This window comes from Neolamprologus brichardi, chromosome 10 (assembly GCF_056152115.1).
Source record: "Neolamprologus brichardi isolate AB-2024 chromosome 10, ASM5615211v1, whole genome shotgun sequence".
NCBI lineage: Eukaryota > Metazoa > Chordata > Actinopteri > Cichliformes > Cichlidae > Neolamprologus > Neolamprologus brichardi.
Genome location: NC_142113.1, coordinates 4215192 through 4230150, shown reverse-complemented (window position 1 = coordinate 4230150; position 14959 = coordinate 4215192). Strand labels below are relative to the sequence as shown.

At 44.9% G+C, this 14959-nt stretch overlaps 1 protein-coding gene across 1 annotated transcript; it reads right to left on the bottom strand.

Annotated features, from left to right (window-relative positions):
- Positions 1-10946: 10946 nt before the first annotated feature.
- LOC148100799 (uncharacterized) lies at positions 10947-14522 on the bottom strand. The gene is made up of 2 exons (XM_087846952.1): positions 14368-14522; positions 10947-12153 (listed from the first exon to the last, which is right to left on the bottom strand). Exons 1-2 carry the CDS (start codon positions 14520-14522, stop codon positions 10947-10949), a joined length of 1362 nt encoding a protein of 453 aa, XP_087703078.1.
- Positions 14523-14959: the final 437 nt, after the last annotated feature.

Here is a 14959-nt window from a genome sequence, read left to right as displayed (position 1 = left end):
CTGAAGTTGGATTACCTGCTATATAATGATGTGCTACGTGATTGCTAGCGACACAGCTATGTTAGCATAACATTAGCACAGTGAAGCTGGAGGATGAACGCCAACTTTTGTTCCACTCATTAAAAGTTAACGTGAGGGATTCTGGTGGTCAGGGACAAATGCAATTGCATAGCAGGATGCTATACACGGGCCAAACTTCAGTCAGGAGAACAACTGAGATTATTCATCCACAATACGAGGTTGGTTATTAATATACTGCAACAACATGGGAATAGAACAGCTGCGAGAGAATTCAACATTAATGAATCAATGTTACGGAAGTGGAGGAAGCGCAGTTTTTGGCTTTCCCCATATTTCAAAAGTGCTTCATCTCTTTGCTATGACTGTCGCCCGCCATAATTTGCAGATGATAATGGTTTTAGCCGCCGCTATGCTTTCGACCAAAACAGGCGCAGCTTGATGACATCATCAACATGCGCTATCGGATAGAGCGGTATAATCAAAATCTCTATTGTTGGCCAAATTTATATCGTTTCTATCAGATATTGTTTATATCGCCCACCCCTACTCGCCCTCAAACTGGGCGAGGGAAAGACGGTGGTACCTGTGATGTTTACAGAACTTTTATTTTGAAAGGATGAATGTAAGGCGGAAGGAGGATATAGAAAAAGGAGACAACAGAAAACGGTAGATGAACAAGTTAGCGCTGCAGACTGTGTTGCCGCTGCAAGCCTGAGAATTAAAGAATGGAACTGAGAAATACTGAAGGTGTCATCATTAATGTTTGAGGCATGCAAACATTACATTGGCGACGAGAGTAAAGGTTACAACCAAAGCAAGACGAAGGAAGTTGCCCTACCCGGAGCTTAGGAGACCGACCTCGGTTCCGTCGGACCTCGCTGGACGAAATGGCTTCAGAGGTTTGAAAACCACACCACGGCAATGAATATTACTGGAGATGCGAGATTAAGAGCATTATTGCTGCATGTGCCTGGTGAAAAAGTGCATGACGTTTACGACACGTTAGCAACGGTTTGCGACAAGTACGCAGATACAAAACAGAAATTGTCAGCATACTTTGCGCCTAAGAAAAACATGCAGTATCAGATTTATCTATTCAGGAAAGTGGTGCAGGAATCAGGTGAAACGTTGGACAACTATCACACCAACCTTAGGATTCTAGCCAAAAACTGTGAGTTTGCAGACATGACTGCAGAAATCAAAACACAAATTATCCAAAGCTGTACATCATCACAGCTGCGTAGAAAAGCACTCAGAGAACCTGATTTAACATTGGATGATCTATTAAATCATGGGCGTGCATGTGAGTTGTCTGAATTGCAAGCTACAGGGATGGAAGCTGACAAGACAGCTGCAGTTAATAAAGTACAGCACAAAACAGGACGTGACACCACGGCTAGAAACAAATGGACACCCTCATGGCAGCCGAATAACCGCTGTCGAAACTGTGGAGGCAGATATCCTCATGAGCAAGGCTGCCCAGCCAAAGACAAAATCTGTAATTCTTGTGGCAAATACAATCATTTTGCAAAGCAATGTCGCTCAAAGAGAAAAGAGACACATTGTGGAAAGAAGTAGAAGAAAAATCTGCCACCGCAAACTGTTCATCAAGTAACAGATAGCGCTGCACACGTGGAGACAGGGCACACATCCAGCAGTGATGACGCTTATGTATATGTGGTGAACACAGCTCAACATCCTAAACTCCCACATACTGAAGTCAGAGTAATGGGCACCCAGATACCGGTGCTAATCGATTCTGGGGCCACTGCTAACTGCTTAACTGAAGCTACCTACAACAAACTGACACCACGTCCTACGTTGACTTCTACAGACATCAAGATTTACCCATACCACTCATCTACGTCTCTCCCTGTGTGTGGTGCATTCAGGTGCAGTATGGAAAAACAAGACAAAACAGTTAGGTGTTCCTTCTTTGTCATTAAAGGAGGAGGTTTCAATATTTTTGAGTTTTGAAACCTCAAAAGCCTTGGGACTCCTCCATATTGTCACTGCGGTCTCTTCTCAGTCTCAACGTTCTGTTGCAGACAAGCTAGTAGAACAACACCCAGAACTTTTCCAGGGAATTGGAAAACTCAAAGATTTTCAAGTGAAACTGCACATAAACACAGATGTAAAATCAACCTGTCAACCACACAGACGTGTTACTTTTCATTTACGTCAAAAAGTGGAGGACGAACTTCAGAAACTAGAAGCTGATGACATGATTGAAAAGGTTACGGGACCAACACCGTGGGTTTCACCCATTGTAACACTGCCAAAACCAAAGAATCCGGACGACGTACGGATATGTGTGGACATGAGACAAGCAAACACTGCAATCGAACGAGAACGACACGTCACGCCCACGATTGATGATGTAATCCATGAGCTGAATGGATCTACGGTGTTCTCAAAACTTGATCTCAGGGCAGGATACCACCAATTTGAATTACACCCTGACAGCCGCTACATTACGACGTTCACTACTCATCTGGGACTTCGGCGCTATAAAAGACTGAGCTTTGGAGTCTCTTCTGCAGCTGAAGTGTTCCAAAATGCTATTTATCAGACGCTGCAAGGACTGAACGGAGTCAAAGATCTCAGTGATTATAGTCTTTGGCAGGGACCAGGCTGATCATGACAGCAATCTTACAGCTCTCTTTAAGTGACTATCAGAGTCAGGTCTTACTCTGAATCGAGAGAAGTGTGAATTTAATAAAACGAAACTTGAGTTTTTTGGTTTCATCCTCTCTGCAGGTGGCGTTTCAGCAGATCCTAAAAAGGTTGCAGCAGTTCAACACGCTCCCAACCCAAAAACACCTGCTGACATCAAAAGTCTCCTTGGCATGGCCAATTACTGCTCAAGGTTCATCAGAGACTTCTCATCGATCTCTGAGCCACTGCGCAGGCTCACACACAAGGCCACCCCTTGGACATGGGGTCAAGACCAAGAAACTGCGTTGCAGGCACTCAAGGTCAGTCTCACAAGCGACACGACGATGTCCTACTTCTATCCCAGCAGACAGACTGAACTGATTGTTGATGCTAGTCCAGTAGGACTGGGCGCCATCCTCTGTCAAAAAGATGAAAAGGGGATGAAGCACATTATTGCATATGCAAGCAGAGCACTGAGTGATGTGGAAACGAGATACTCGCAGACTGAGAAAGAAGCACTCGCCATTGTGTGCAGTTGCGAACATTTCCATTTGTATGTTTATGGACATCCATTCACACTGGTGACCGATCACAAGGCACTCAAAATCATCTGGAATAATCCAAGATCAAAACCACCTGCCAGAATAGAAAGATGGGGACTGAGACTTCAGCCATATAACTTCAGAGTGGAATACAGAAAAGGTGCTGATAATCCAGCTGACTTTATGTCACGTCATCCAGTGCCAACACAGGAGAATGAAAGTGCTCGTGCATGTAAGGTTGCAGAAGAGTATGTCAATTTCTTCTCTTATCACTCCAAAAGCCATGACACTTCACGAGATAAAAACAGAGACTCTGAAAGACCAGGTTCTGCAGGAAGTCATCGGTCACATCAGGAACAACACGTGGCATCTAACAGATAAATCCCAGCATGCTGACACTTTGAAATCATTCAAACATGTTCAAAGTGAACTAACAGTAGCTGACTCATCTGACTTCATACTCAGAGGCACGAGGATAGTTATTCAAACTGTCCTACAAGAAAGAGCAATACAACTGGCACACGAAGGGCACCAGGGTATCGTCAAGACCAAAGCGCTGCTACGTACCAAAGTATGGTTCCCAGAGATCGATTGGAAAGCAGAATCTGCAGTTCAAAACTGTCTGCCATGCCAAGCTAGCACACCTGTCAGACACACTCACCCTCTGCAGATGTCACCATTACCCGAAACGCCCTGGCACAGTGTCAGTGCAGACTTTTATGGACCACTCCCTACGGGGGAATACCTGCTCGTTATCACAGACGAGTATTCTCGCTATCCAGTCGTTGAAAGTGTACGCTCGACATCAGCGTCTTCTGTTATCCCAGTCATTGACAAAGACCACAAAAATTAAATTTCAAGTAAAAAATAAAACACTTCTTCTAAATTGTCCAGTGTCCACATTGTAAACAAACAAACAAACAAACAAAATAACTCAAGTATTTTAGAGTCTCCAGCTTTCAGACATAACATTAATGAACCTATTGCAGAGTATCCACATTGTAAAAACAAATAAATAACTGAACTCTTTGGGTCTCTTTCCCGCTTTCAGATTGAAAAAATAAACACTTCTGTTCAGAATAAAACAAATAAAACTTAGGTTTCAGAATAAAATAAACACTTTTGTTAAATTATTGCACAATGTCCATATTATATCCAAACAAAATAACAGTGAACTATGTGGCACTGTCTACAGCTTTCAGATTTACATAACATTAATGAACCACCTATTGCAGAGTGTCCACATTTAAATCAAACAAAAAAACTTCAGCCAGCAAGCAGTGGTGTGACCTCCGAACTAAACTGTTTTTGGGAAAGTGAGAGGCAGGTTCTTTTTGATGAAAAGAATCATCTCTGCATGATCAGCTGTGAGCCTGTTTCACAATGTGTGACACTGAGCTGAACAGCCTTTCACTATCTACACTTGTGCATGGTGCTGAAAGGTATCTGCCCGCCACTTTAGCCAGGTTTGGGAACCGCACTTTATTAACCATCCAATATTGTAGAGGTTTGTCTTCTCGTAAAATTGCGGCCTCTCCAAGATATGTCTCTAACTCTACACTAGAACCTACCGCAGCTCTGCCCACCGATGCTGATGCCTGCTCATCTGCAATTTCATCAAACATGCTGTCCAAACTAGTTGTGGGCTGGTCACTGCGTGCTTTTCTTGAAGGTGGTTCATTCAGGTCATGATCCTCCTCTCCAGGCAACCTGAGCAGCTCAAGTTTTTGCATCTCCTTAGCATTTGCAGCAGTTGTGGTGCTGGAGAAAAAACAATTTTTATATCTAAAACAGAGAAAGAAAAAAGTTAGCTGACAATTGTTTTGCTTACCTTTTTTTTTGCAGTAACACAGTTACATACACAGTCACATTCACATACAGTCAAACAGTTACACACACACAGGCACAACACTCACCTGGAATCGAGTAACGTGGCGATGCTATAGAGTGGGTTGTCCTCCACCTCAGAGAACCATGTCCTGACAGCTGCAGCCAAGGTTCCCTTCATTGCTTTGATCCCATGGTCCTCGTCAGTCTCCCTTGTTAGAAATCTGTGGAGCACAGTGACCGGCTGGTTGATCTGCAATTGAATGTCCTCCAGACGGGAACTGGCCAGAGCAGAATGTTTAAAATGTCGAACTATTTTGCGGCCAACTGCCACCACATCAGCAACACTCTTCTGTGACAGAAGGCCCTCATGAACAACCAACTGGAGAGTGTGAGCAGTACAAGGCAGGCTGGGCAGCTCAGCACCACTCATGGCCTTTATCATATTTCTTGCGTTGTCCCGGAGCACTACGTGGACGGACGTCTTTGGTATATCCCAGGTTTGAAGCATGCTATCGAAAGCAGTTGCGATGGTTTGGCTGGTCTGCGAGCCCCTGAACGACTTTGCATGCAGTGTTACTTGATGACGAACAAACTCCTCATCAATCCACTGCGCCGTTAAACTGAGGAGCGACATCGGGGACACACTGCTTGTCCAAATGTCTGTAGTGAAGTTTAAGGCTGAAACCTCCTGCAAGAGGTTATGCACGTGTTTTTTTACATCTTCAAAAAGTTTTGGCAGCATTACGTCCGTGATGTATGGGAGGCTGGGAATCTCATAACGCGGCTCGAGTACGCTGAGAAGACGGCGAAATCCTACGTTTTCCACGACCGACAGTGGCTGGTCATCCAGAGCGATAAAATGAGATAGAGCCTCTATTATTTTAACTGCTCGTGGATTTTCTATAGACATTTTTTGTCGCTTTTCCAAAACCTGTGTTAAAGTGGGCTGTTCTGGTCTTGCGTTAGCCTTAGCAAACTCTGTGTACTCCAGAGCATGATGTGTCCTCAGGTGTTTTATTAAATTGGTTGTATTGAACGATGTACTCTCGTTCCCACCCCTGGACACCTTACAGTTTGCACTCTGCCTTGCTTTTGTCATCTACACAAATTTTGAAGTAAGTCCACACTGCTGACATTTTGTTTTGCGTAGCTGCAGGAGCCGCCAGTCTCAATTCCCTAACCCCCTAGTGACATGTCCCCCTAGCGGCCAATCTAAAAAATTACAACAGAAAGTACAGGCCACCTTCTGATTCATGAAGTAAATTAGTATCGATTCATGGTATCGGTTAACTTTTGCGAGTATGAGTACACGCACATTTTATGGCATCGGCCCCGATACCCGATACCAGCATCGGTATCGCTGCATCCCTAGTGTGTGTGTAAAAAAAAAATAAATCAAGTGTATAAAGTGTGTGGCGAGGGGCTAGTTATTCTGAGAAACCCTGCTGCAATAAATGAGGGACCACTGTATATACTTTCTCTATGAGTCTCCAGGTGAAGGCACAGCCATGAAGTCGTCCACTAGACAGTCCCAGATGGCCGTCGCTACCTGGGGGATGATCTGGCACACCGTGGACACACCGACTCTGTAACTGAACGCGATGGTCCTGGAGGAGTCCCTGGTGTCAAGGAACCTGGACAAAATTGTTCGAAATTAATATTATGTGTACTGCAGTTACAAAATTACAAAAAATTACCAAATATTCAAACTCCAAAATACTTTTGTGATGTCAGATTTAAATTACAAAACATAAATCTTACATAAAACATTTTGTAATTATAAGGATAATTACATAATATATATTAGATATAATATAAAACAGTCAGCTGTGTTTTGTTTTAACTTTAACATATCATAATTTGATTGGTAGCAACTTTTACCACTACAGTGAGCCAATCACTCATAATTCCTAAACATGTCAATCAGGTAGGAATGAAGTAAGACATTAATAGAAATAAAGAGTTGTATGTAGCCCTTTCCTTGTATAAATCATTGTTAATATTTTTGAAAAATTAACCTGTGATAAGACAGCATATCAAGATAGAATATGCTGGATAGAACCATATAACTAAAGATGAACCAAACTGTTCACAATTTTATCTAACTCTCAGTTTTAAGAAAGGCTGGTGACCCCTGTTATAGAGTCTGACAGCTGCGGGGATTATATACAAATATTCAACTATACCAGAATTAAACCAGGTCTAAATAAAAAAAAGGAGTGAGTATCACTACAAAGATTAACCCACAGTGGTCCTCATACCCAGAGGCGGAGCCAGACATTTGAAACACCCGGGGCTTAGCCCTAAAGGGCAGTATGCATGTGGGATTTTTATTTTATTTTATTTATTTATTTTTTTTTTTGGGGGGGGGGGGGGGGGGGGGGGGGATCAATAGGCTCTGTTTTGAGTTTTGTTCAAAAAAAGAATTATTTCATATAGGAAAAAAATATATCACATATGCAGGACACCTTAAACTAGGTTTTTAATTAAGCAGCAAGGCAGAACAAAATCAGGGCTGTATCAAGACACGAGGACTAAACCCCAATTCAACCAGACCTGATCCGGAATTAAAACAGGACTACAAGAGTTCAAAATCAGGACTACTTAGGACTTAACCAAAACAGAACCAGAACTAGATGATAGTAACACTAAAACTCATCATAGACCTGCACTACACTTATTTTTTTAATTCTACCAAAGTACACTATTTAGATTGAGAAAAGTTTATATACCGTATTTCCCGGACTACAAAGCGCACCTGAATATTAGCCGCACAAGCTAAAATCAGGGGAAAATCCTGTTTTGTACATACATTAGCCGCACCTGACTAAAAGCCGCAGGTGTTTCAATGTTGACTTATCATATGTAAGAGAATATGCACAAAGGGAATTGTCAGGAAAGAGATGGCTGTTTGGAGACACACCCCTTTTATTAATATTTTGAAAAACAAGTTATGCGTACATATTTGCATAACTTTTTAGGTATATGTACAAGTAGATACATACAGGTACACTTGGCTTAGGCCCTCACATCGGGCAATTTTGCCACGCTTGTCTCTATTACCATTTTCATTACCAAGGACTTTTCTCAGCCAGAGATTACTTCAGCTGCTGGTCACAACCCTTTTCTGACCCCATGGGTGACCCCTTAATCCTACCAACAGCGGGTGGTAGATTAAGGAACTAGAACCCTTGTCCAGCAAATATATGGTTGTTTTTTATTGAGGTGAGGACTGGATATTGCTTTGGATGCTGTATTTTTGTAAAGAGATCATTTTGACTCCATAACAATGACTCATAGCTTGGACTGCGTTTCCACGGGAGCATGAGGTAAATGTGACGTTGGCTCAGTGTCACATAGTTCTTTATTATATGCTCACCACTTTAAGGTGACTGTAGCTCAGGTGGTAGAGCAGGTCATCTACTGATCGGAAGGTTGGTGGTTTGATTCCTGGCTTCGCCTAGTCTGCATGCCAAATATCCTTGGGAAAGATACTAACCCCAAATTGCTCTCCGATGCATCCATCGGAGTATGAATGTGTGTGAATGTTAGCTATAAAGCACTTAGAGAGATGTGCTTGTGCGAATGGGTGTGAATGGGTGAATGCACAAGTTGTGTAAAGCGCTTTGAGTGCTCAGATGAGTAGAAAAGCGCTATATAAGAACCAGTCCAAGATCCCGGTAGCTGCTACACAAACTAAAAAGATCCTCTGGCTGTTGTGATATTTCCGCCTTGCTGTCATGTTTTTGTGGCCAAGAAGATTTTCACTCTCTTCTCCCGGCTAAAACCTTTCACAGGCTTTTCACTGATGGCCCAACACATTCATTAGTGCGGCCATTTGGTCTTTACCTGCACACCCATGTAACAATCTCTGAACCTCTTACATAAGCCACTGGAAATGGTGAGTCCAGGCACGGTGTGATGCAAAGCTGATCAGTGCTCAATGGGATCTGTTGACTGGCCTATCATACTCTACACCTCCCCTTATATGGAATATAAGGGGAGGTGTTAACTTAGCCTGTTAACTAGTGAAGGGAAGAGTCCTTGACTGGCTGCTCAGGCTCTCCTCTCTGTTTTCGCCCCACATGCCCCAGCAAGCATGTAGAAAGAGAGGCCGTATTTCTCCCTCATTAGCTTCTCTTCATTGGTTTCCCATCAAATTCAGAATTAAATTTAAAGTCCTTCTCCTCACATACAGAGTCTTGAATAATCAAAGAGTACTTAGCAGAAATATTAAGCAACCTAACTAATAGGGTTGCAAACTCCCAGCAAAAAAAAAAAATAGGGAACCACCCTCCACCTCATGATGCTTAATCGATGTAATCAAATTTAATTTGATGCAGGGGGAAAAATGCACAGAAATAAATTATTTTTCAAGAATAAATAAATAGATTCAACATCTTTCTTCAACAGAACTGCAGACTGCACAGATGGTATCTTCCCAAAGGAAAAAGTACTACAGCTTACTAGGGTATATTAGACTTAACAGTTATTATATACAGTAATGGACTTCTATACATTTTACATCAGATTAAAACTTTGGGTGTAAGATTCAGATAATTATTTATTAAAAGCTCGACATTTTAAATGAGAATAAGAAAGAGAAGTATGTCTTTGTGCCCCCTTTTCCCTGTTCATGCCCTATCGGCCCCCCTGGCTAAACTTTGCTAGATCCGCCCCTGCACAGTTACCAGCCGTCAGCTACGTAAAAAAAGATCCTGGTGTAGAAAGTAATATTAAATAAATTCTAATAACAGCTTATCAAGCTTAATAGTGCTGCTGTTGTTCAGCCGCTGGTTTCCTCTTTCTGGTGAGAAGTGGGCCAAAAACTAAGAAGAGAGACGGACTCCCGACAGAAAAGCCGATCAGCTGATCATTAAGCAGTTTCACGATTGAAGTAGCAGCAGGAGAGAGAGAGAAGAGGCAGTCGCTCCATATATTTGTTGTTAAGCTTAATGTGGGAATGCTTTACAGACATTCAGAGATGAACTTACACACTTGCTTTACTTCTCTCTGGGAAAACTTCCTCGGAGATGAAATGCTGGTTTGGTAGCAAGGCTACAAATACACACAGCCGCTCTATCACGTGATGCATACTGCTCCTACGTGCTACGGTTATGAGCCGAGTTACGCCGTGTAGCAAGTTTTGTGAGGTGCTTTTTTGATATTTAATGGATCGGATTACATTTTTTATTTCTCGCCGATATCCGATCCAGTAATTTGGGTCAGTATCAGACCGATACCGATACGTAATATCGGATCGGTCCATCTCTAATATGTAGTAGCGGTAATTACAAGTACGAAACATGTACTGTGTTAGGGTTAGGGTTAGGGTTAACCCTAACCCTACTGTGTTACGAGTAACAAATATAGTACATAACAATAGCCTACAGCACACCAGAAAAATAGATTCGGACTACCTTTTAGGCTCAGGTGCAGTGAAACGGCTTTAACAAGAAGAAAAGTCAGTCATTCACTACCATCTTCCTGCGCACTAAAACGAATAGTTATGTCTATAACTTCTGTTCCCTGAAGGAGAGGAACGAGGTACAACACATAAGTATGGGATATCACGCCCTGCGTGTCCTGGCTGAAGAAACCTTTAATCACGCCTTTAAGGCAGATGACGTGTGATGACACGCGCACGGCCCCGCCTGCACATATAGCCGCTGTCATCACAATCATCCCTCAGTTCGATAGCTGCTCTTCACAGAGCCAAACTGCTCAGTGGGGCCACCTTGTGTTGTACCTCGTTCCTCTCCTTCAGGGAACAGAAGTTATAGACATAACTATTCGTTCCCTTTCAGTCGATTCACTCGGTACAACACATAAGTATGGGACATATATACACGCCCCACAGAGCAGCCACCGAACTGGAATCGGACCACCACATCCTTAGTGAGTGGTAGACCCAGCAGAAAGGACAGCATGAGCGACCGAAAGGGCTGTAACGTCCAACCGATAAAACCGCACAAAAGTGTGCGTTGATGCCCAACTAGCTGCCGCACAAATATCAGCTACAGGCACCCCTTTAAAAAGAGCCCATGAGGTTGCCATGCCCCTGGTGGAATGAGCTCTCACCCCGTGGGGCAAAGCAAGACCACTGGTGCCGTATGCCAGTGAGATAGCTTCTATAATCCAGTGGGACAGCCTCCGTTTGGACAGAGCTCTACCTCTATTTGGATTAGCGAAGCAGACAAACAGCTGGTCACATAAACGCACATTCTGAGTGCGCTCAATGTAGGTGCGTAGCACACGCACTGGACAAAGAGAATGCATCCTCCTCTGCTCCTCAGATGCAAAAGGAGGGGAGCAAAAGCTCAGCAACTCAAACTCCATTGAGCTAGAAGATGCAGGCATGATCTTGGGAAAATATGCAGCATTTGGACGCAATACGACCTTGTGGCCATCAGAAGAGAACTGTGTGCAGGAGGGATGCACAGAGAGCGCATGAAGGTCACCCACTCGCTTTGGCTTCGGCAAAGCGAGAAGTAATGCAGTCTTATATGAAAGAAATTTCATATCCACAGACTCAATGCGTTCAAACGGGGGGCTGCAAAGGGCCTCCAGCACCAAAGACAAGTCCCAAGCAGGGACACTGGACTTAAGCACGGGCCTCAGCCGGCGAACTCCTTTCAGAAAACGTATGGCGAGGGGATGTGCACCTAGTGTCACCCCGTCAAAGCCAATATGACAAGCAGATATAGCTGCTAAATAAACCTTAATTATCGAAAATGAAAGGCCCTTATCCAGCAGCTCCTGCAGGAATGTCAAAACATCCACAATAGAGCACTGAAATGGGAGAGTGTGGCGGTCCTGGCACCATTGCTCGAAGGCGCGCCATTTGTAAGCGTACAAGCCTCTAGTAGATGAGGCCCTAGCGCTCTGAATTGTCGCTATCACACTAGGTGGCAAACCCTTAGCAATCACGTTTAACCTCTCAGCAGGTAAGCATGAAGGCGCCACAGATCTGGGCGCGGATGAAACACTTCTCCTCCCGCCTGAGAGAGGAGATCCCTGCGGAGAGGAAGCTGCCAAGGACTCGCTGCTAGCAGGCTGATTATCTCTGCATACCACGACCTTGTGGGCCACCAAGGGGCCACTAGAATCAGAGAGAGGGGGAATGCCGATGCACTCTCTCTAGAACTGGAGATATCATTTCCACTGGGGGAAATGCATACAGGAGCACGTCTGGCCATTGGTGCGCTAGCGCGTCCAAGCCCAAGGGTGCATCGTGGTCGATTATGGAGAAGAACAGGGGGCAGTGAGTATTTAACCTGGAAGCAAAAAGATCTATTTGCGCCTTGCCAAATAGGTCCCAAATCTGAGCCACTATTAAAGGGTGTAACCTCCATTCTCTCACCAGAGGACTCCCCCTGGAGAGAAGGTCCGGCCCCAGGTTCAGGTGGCCCGGGACATGGGTGGCTCTTAGAGACAGAAAATGAACACTGCACCACAACAGCAGAGAGCGAGACAGGAGCAGCCCGGGCTCCCTCCAAGGACGGAGAGCTAGCATGCAAGACGCAGTTACTGGCAGCCTCCTCCGGAGGTGACGCGATGCACACAAACGGTGAGAGAGAGTCCAGCGTTGAAACGCTCTCATTTTTAACAGTCCAAGTGGCACTACGGCGATCATAGATGCCATCATGCCCAACAAGCTTAATATTGTCTGGAAACGCAGTCTGCGTCCCAACTGAAACTGAGCAAGGCAGCGATGAAACGCGGCCACTCTGTGCTCCAACAAACGTGCGCGGCTGGTAAGCGAGCATATTTTCAAACCGAGAAAAGTAATCTGCTGACTCGGGATTAGCGAGCTCTTTTGAAAGTTCACAGAGAACCCCAGTGTCTGAATGTGTGACAGAACCAGCGACAGCTGTGTCTCCACCTGCTCTCTGGAGCAAGCTACGAGAGCCCAGTTGTCTAGGTAGGCTAAGATGCGGATTCCTCTCTCTCTGAGGGACGCTAGCGCTGCCTCGGCACATTTCGTAAAGGTGCGAGGAGCGAGCAAGAGCCCGAACGGCAGCACTAGGTATTCGTAGGCTACGCCCTCGAATGCAAACCTCAGAAACTGCCTGTGTTTCGGGTGTATAACCACATGAAAATAAGCATCTGTTAGATCGATTGTTGCAAACCAATCTCCCGGGCCGACCGCATTCAAGAGCTGTCTGAGTGTTAGCATCTTGAACCTGTACGTTCGTAGATACGTGTTCAAGACTCGCAGGTCGAGGATGGGACGAAGCGTTCCCCCTTTTTTCGGAACAACAAAATAACAGCTGTACCAACCTTTGTCTGTCTCCGAAGCGGGGACCACTCGTATTGCTCTTTTCTGCAATAGCGCCTTTATTTCCTCTCTGAGTATCATGGCCGCCTCGGTGTTGACAGTCGTGTTTACGACTCTTTGGAAACGAGGCGGCTTGACCCGGAACTGCAACCGGTAACCCATGGCAACGGTTCGCAGCACCTGTCACTACCCGATCCGTACCGGAAACCCGATCGGTACCCCGCATGCGCGAAAGGTGTCTACTTCCGGTCGAAGCGTTTTACGATAGTTACAGGTCAGAGTATCTGTTAAGATGTTAAGAATAATAAGTATCTCTTAAAATGTTTCCGATAATGAAACATTTAATATAATGTAGACAAAAACAAAAAAAAATAAAAAGATAATGACAGATCGGGACTCCCGATCCTTGCTGAGCATGTGCAAAGTCGGACCGTACAAATCGGGTCTACCCGATCCGTACCGCGCATGTGCAGGGGTTTTCTTCTTCTTCTGTTCGTTTAATGGCAGTGTACTCCCCAGTGTACGAGGATACCGCCACCTGCTGACTGAGCGAATGAACCCTATTGTAAACTGAATTAGCATCATTACAAACGTGTGTTAAATTTGATTTAGTGATAATCGAGTGTGTTTATGCTTGTCTGTGTGGAGAGGATTGTTGAAATAGTGATGATGATGTCCACTATCACTGTCAATTGCCAGTAAACACTTCATCTGGCTGCTGAATCTTCACGTGACATATTACAAAGTCTGTATTATTAACTCTGTAATTAGGCACCATTCTTCTTATTTTACGGCGCTGTTGTTCAATCGGGGAACGCTCTCTGTTGAGGAGAAAAGCGTGAATTTGTTGCGGATACGGATTATCCATTGTTTAAATGTCCCGGTAGTCGAAAAGGAGGCAGAGCTGTTGAGAAATGCTAGGAGCTAACTGGGCGCTAACCGTGTCATTCAAATATATTGAATGTCGCAATGTTGGCAAAGAGAGGAAGTGACGTAAGATTTGCGCATGCGGGGTACCGATCGGGTTTCCGGTACGGATCGGGTAGCGACAGCACCCACGGAGAGGGGGCGCAAGCGCGCCACTGAGGGAAGTGAGCAGCCAGCCGGCTGACCTGCAGCACCGTCGGCGGGACGTTGTCGCCCCCCAGTGTGTCTGCAGGGGACTGCATCACCTGCCTGACCTGGCTCATTCTGCCTGCAGGCTGAGTATTTGATTGTTTGAGAATAAACAACACTCTTTATTGATTGTAACATGGAAACATGTACATTTATACATTTTGTTGGAGGCACCTTTTCTGGGGCACAACAATGAAAAACAGCGGGAACACTCGATGTGGCCACCTGAACATTTAACACACCTGAACAGGGAGTTACCTGAGGCATTTTGTGTGCAGGGGTTTTGTGCTTGGGAGACAGTGTTAGGAAAGTGCAGCGCCTTCTGGGGCTGACAACCTGAACATAACTTAAGCGGCACCTCTTGTGCGGCAACAAAGGGGTAAAAACAGCGTCTCCCTGCTGCTGGACCCCCTCTCCACTTGAAACCACAGCTAAGAGGGCTGAGGCTTCTTCCTCCTGGGCGTCGGGTCCCGCCGGGGGCCCGAGGGTGGGCCTTTGCTCCAGGCCGACT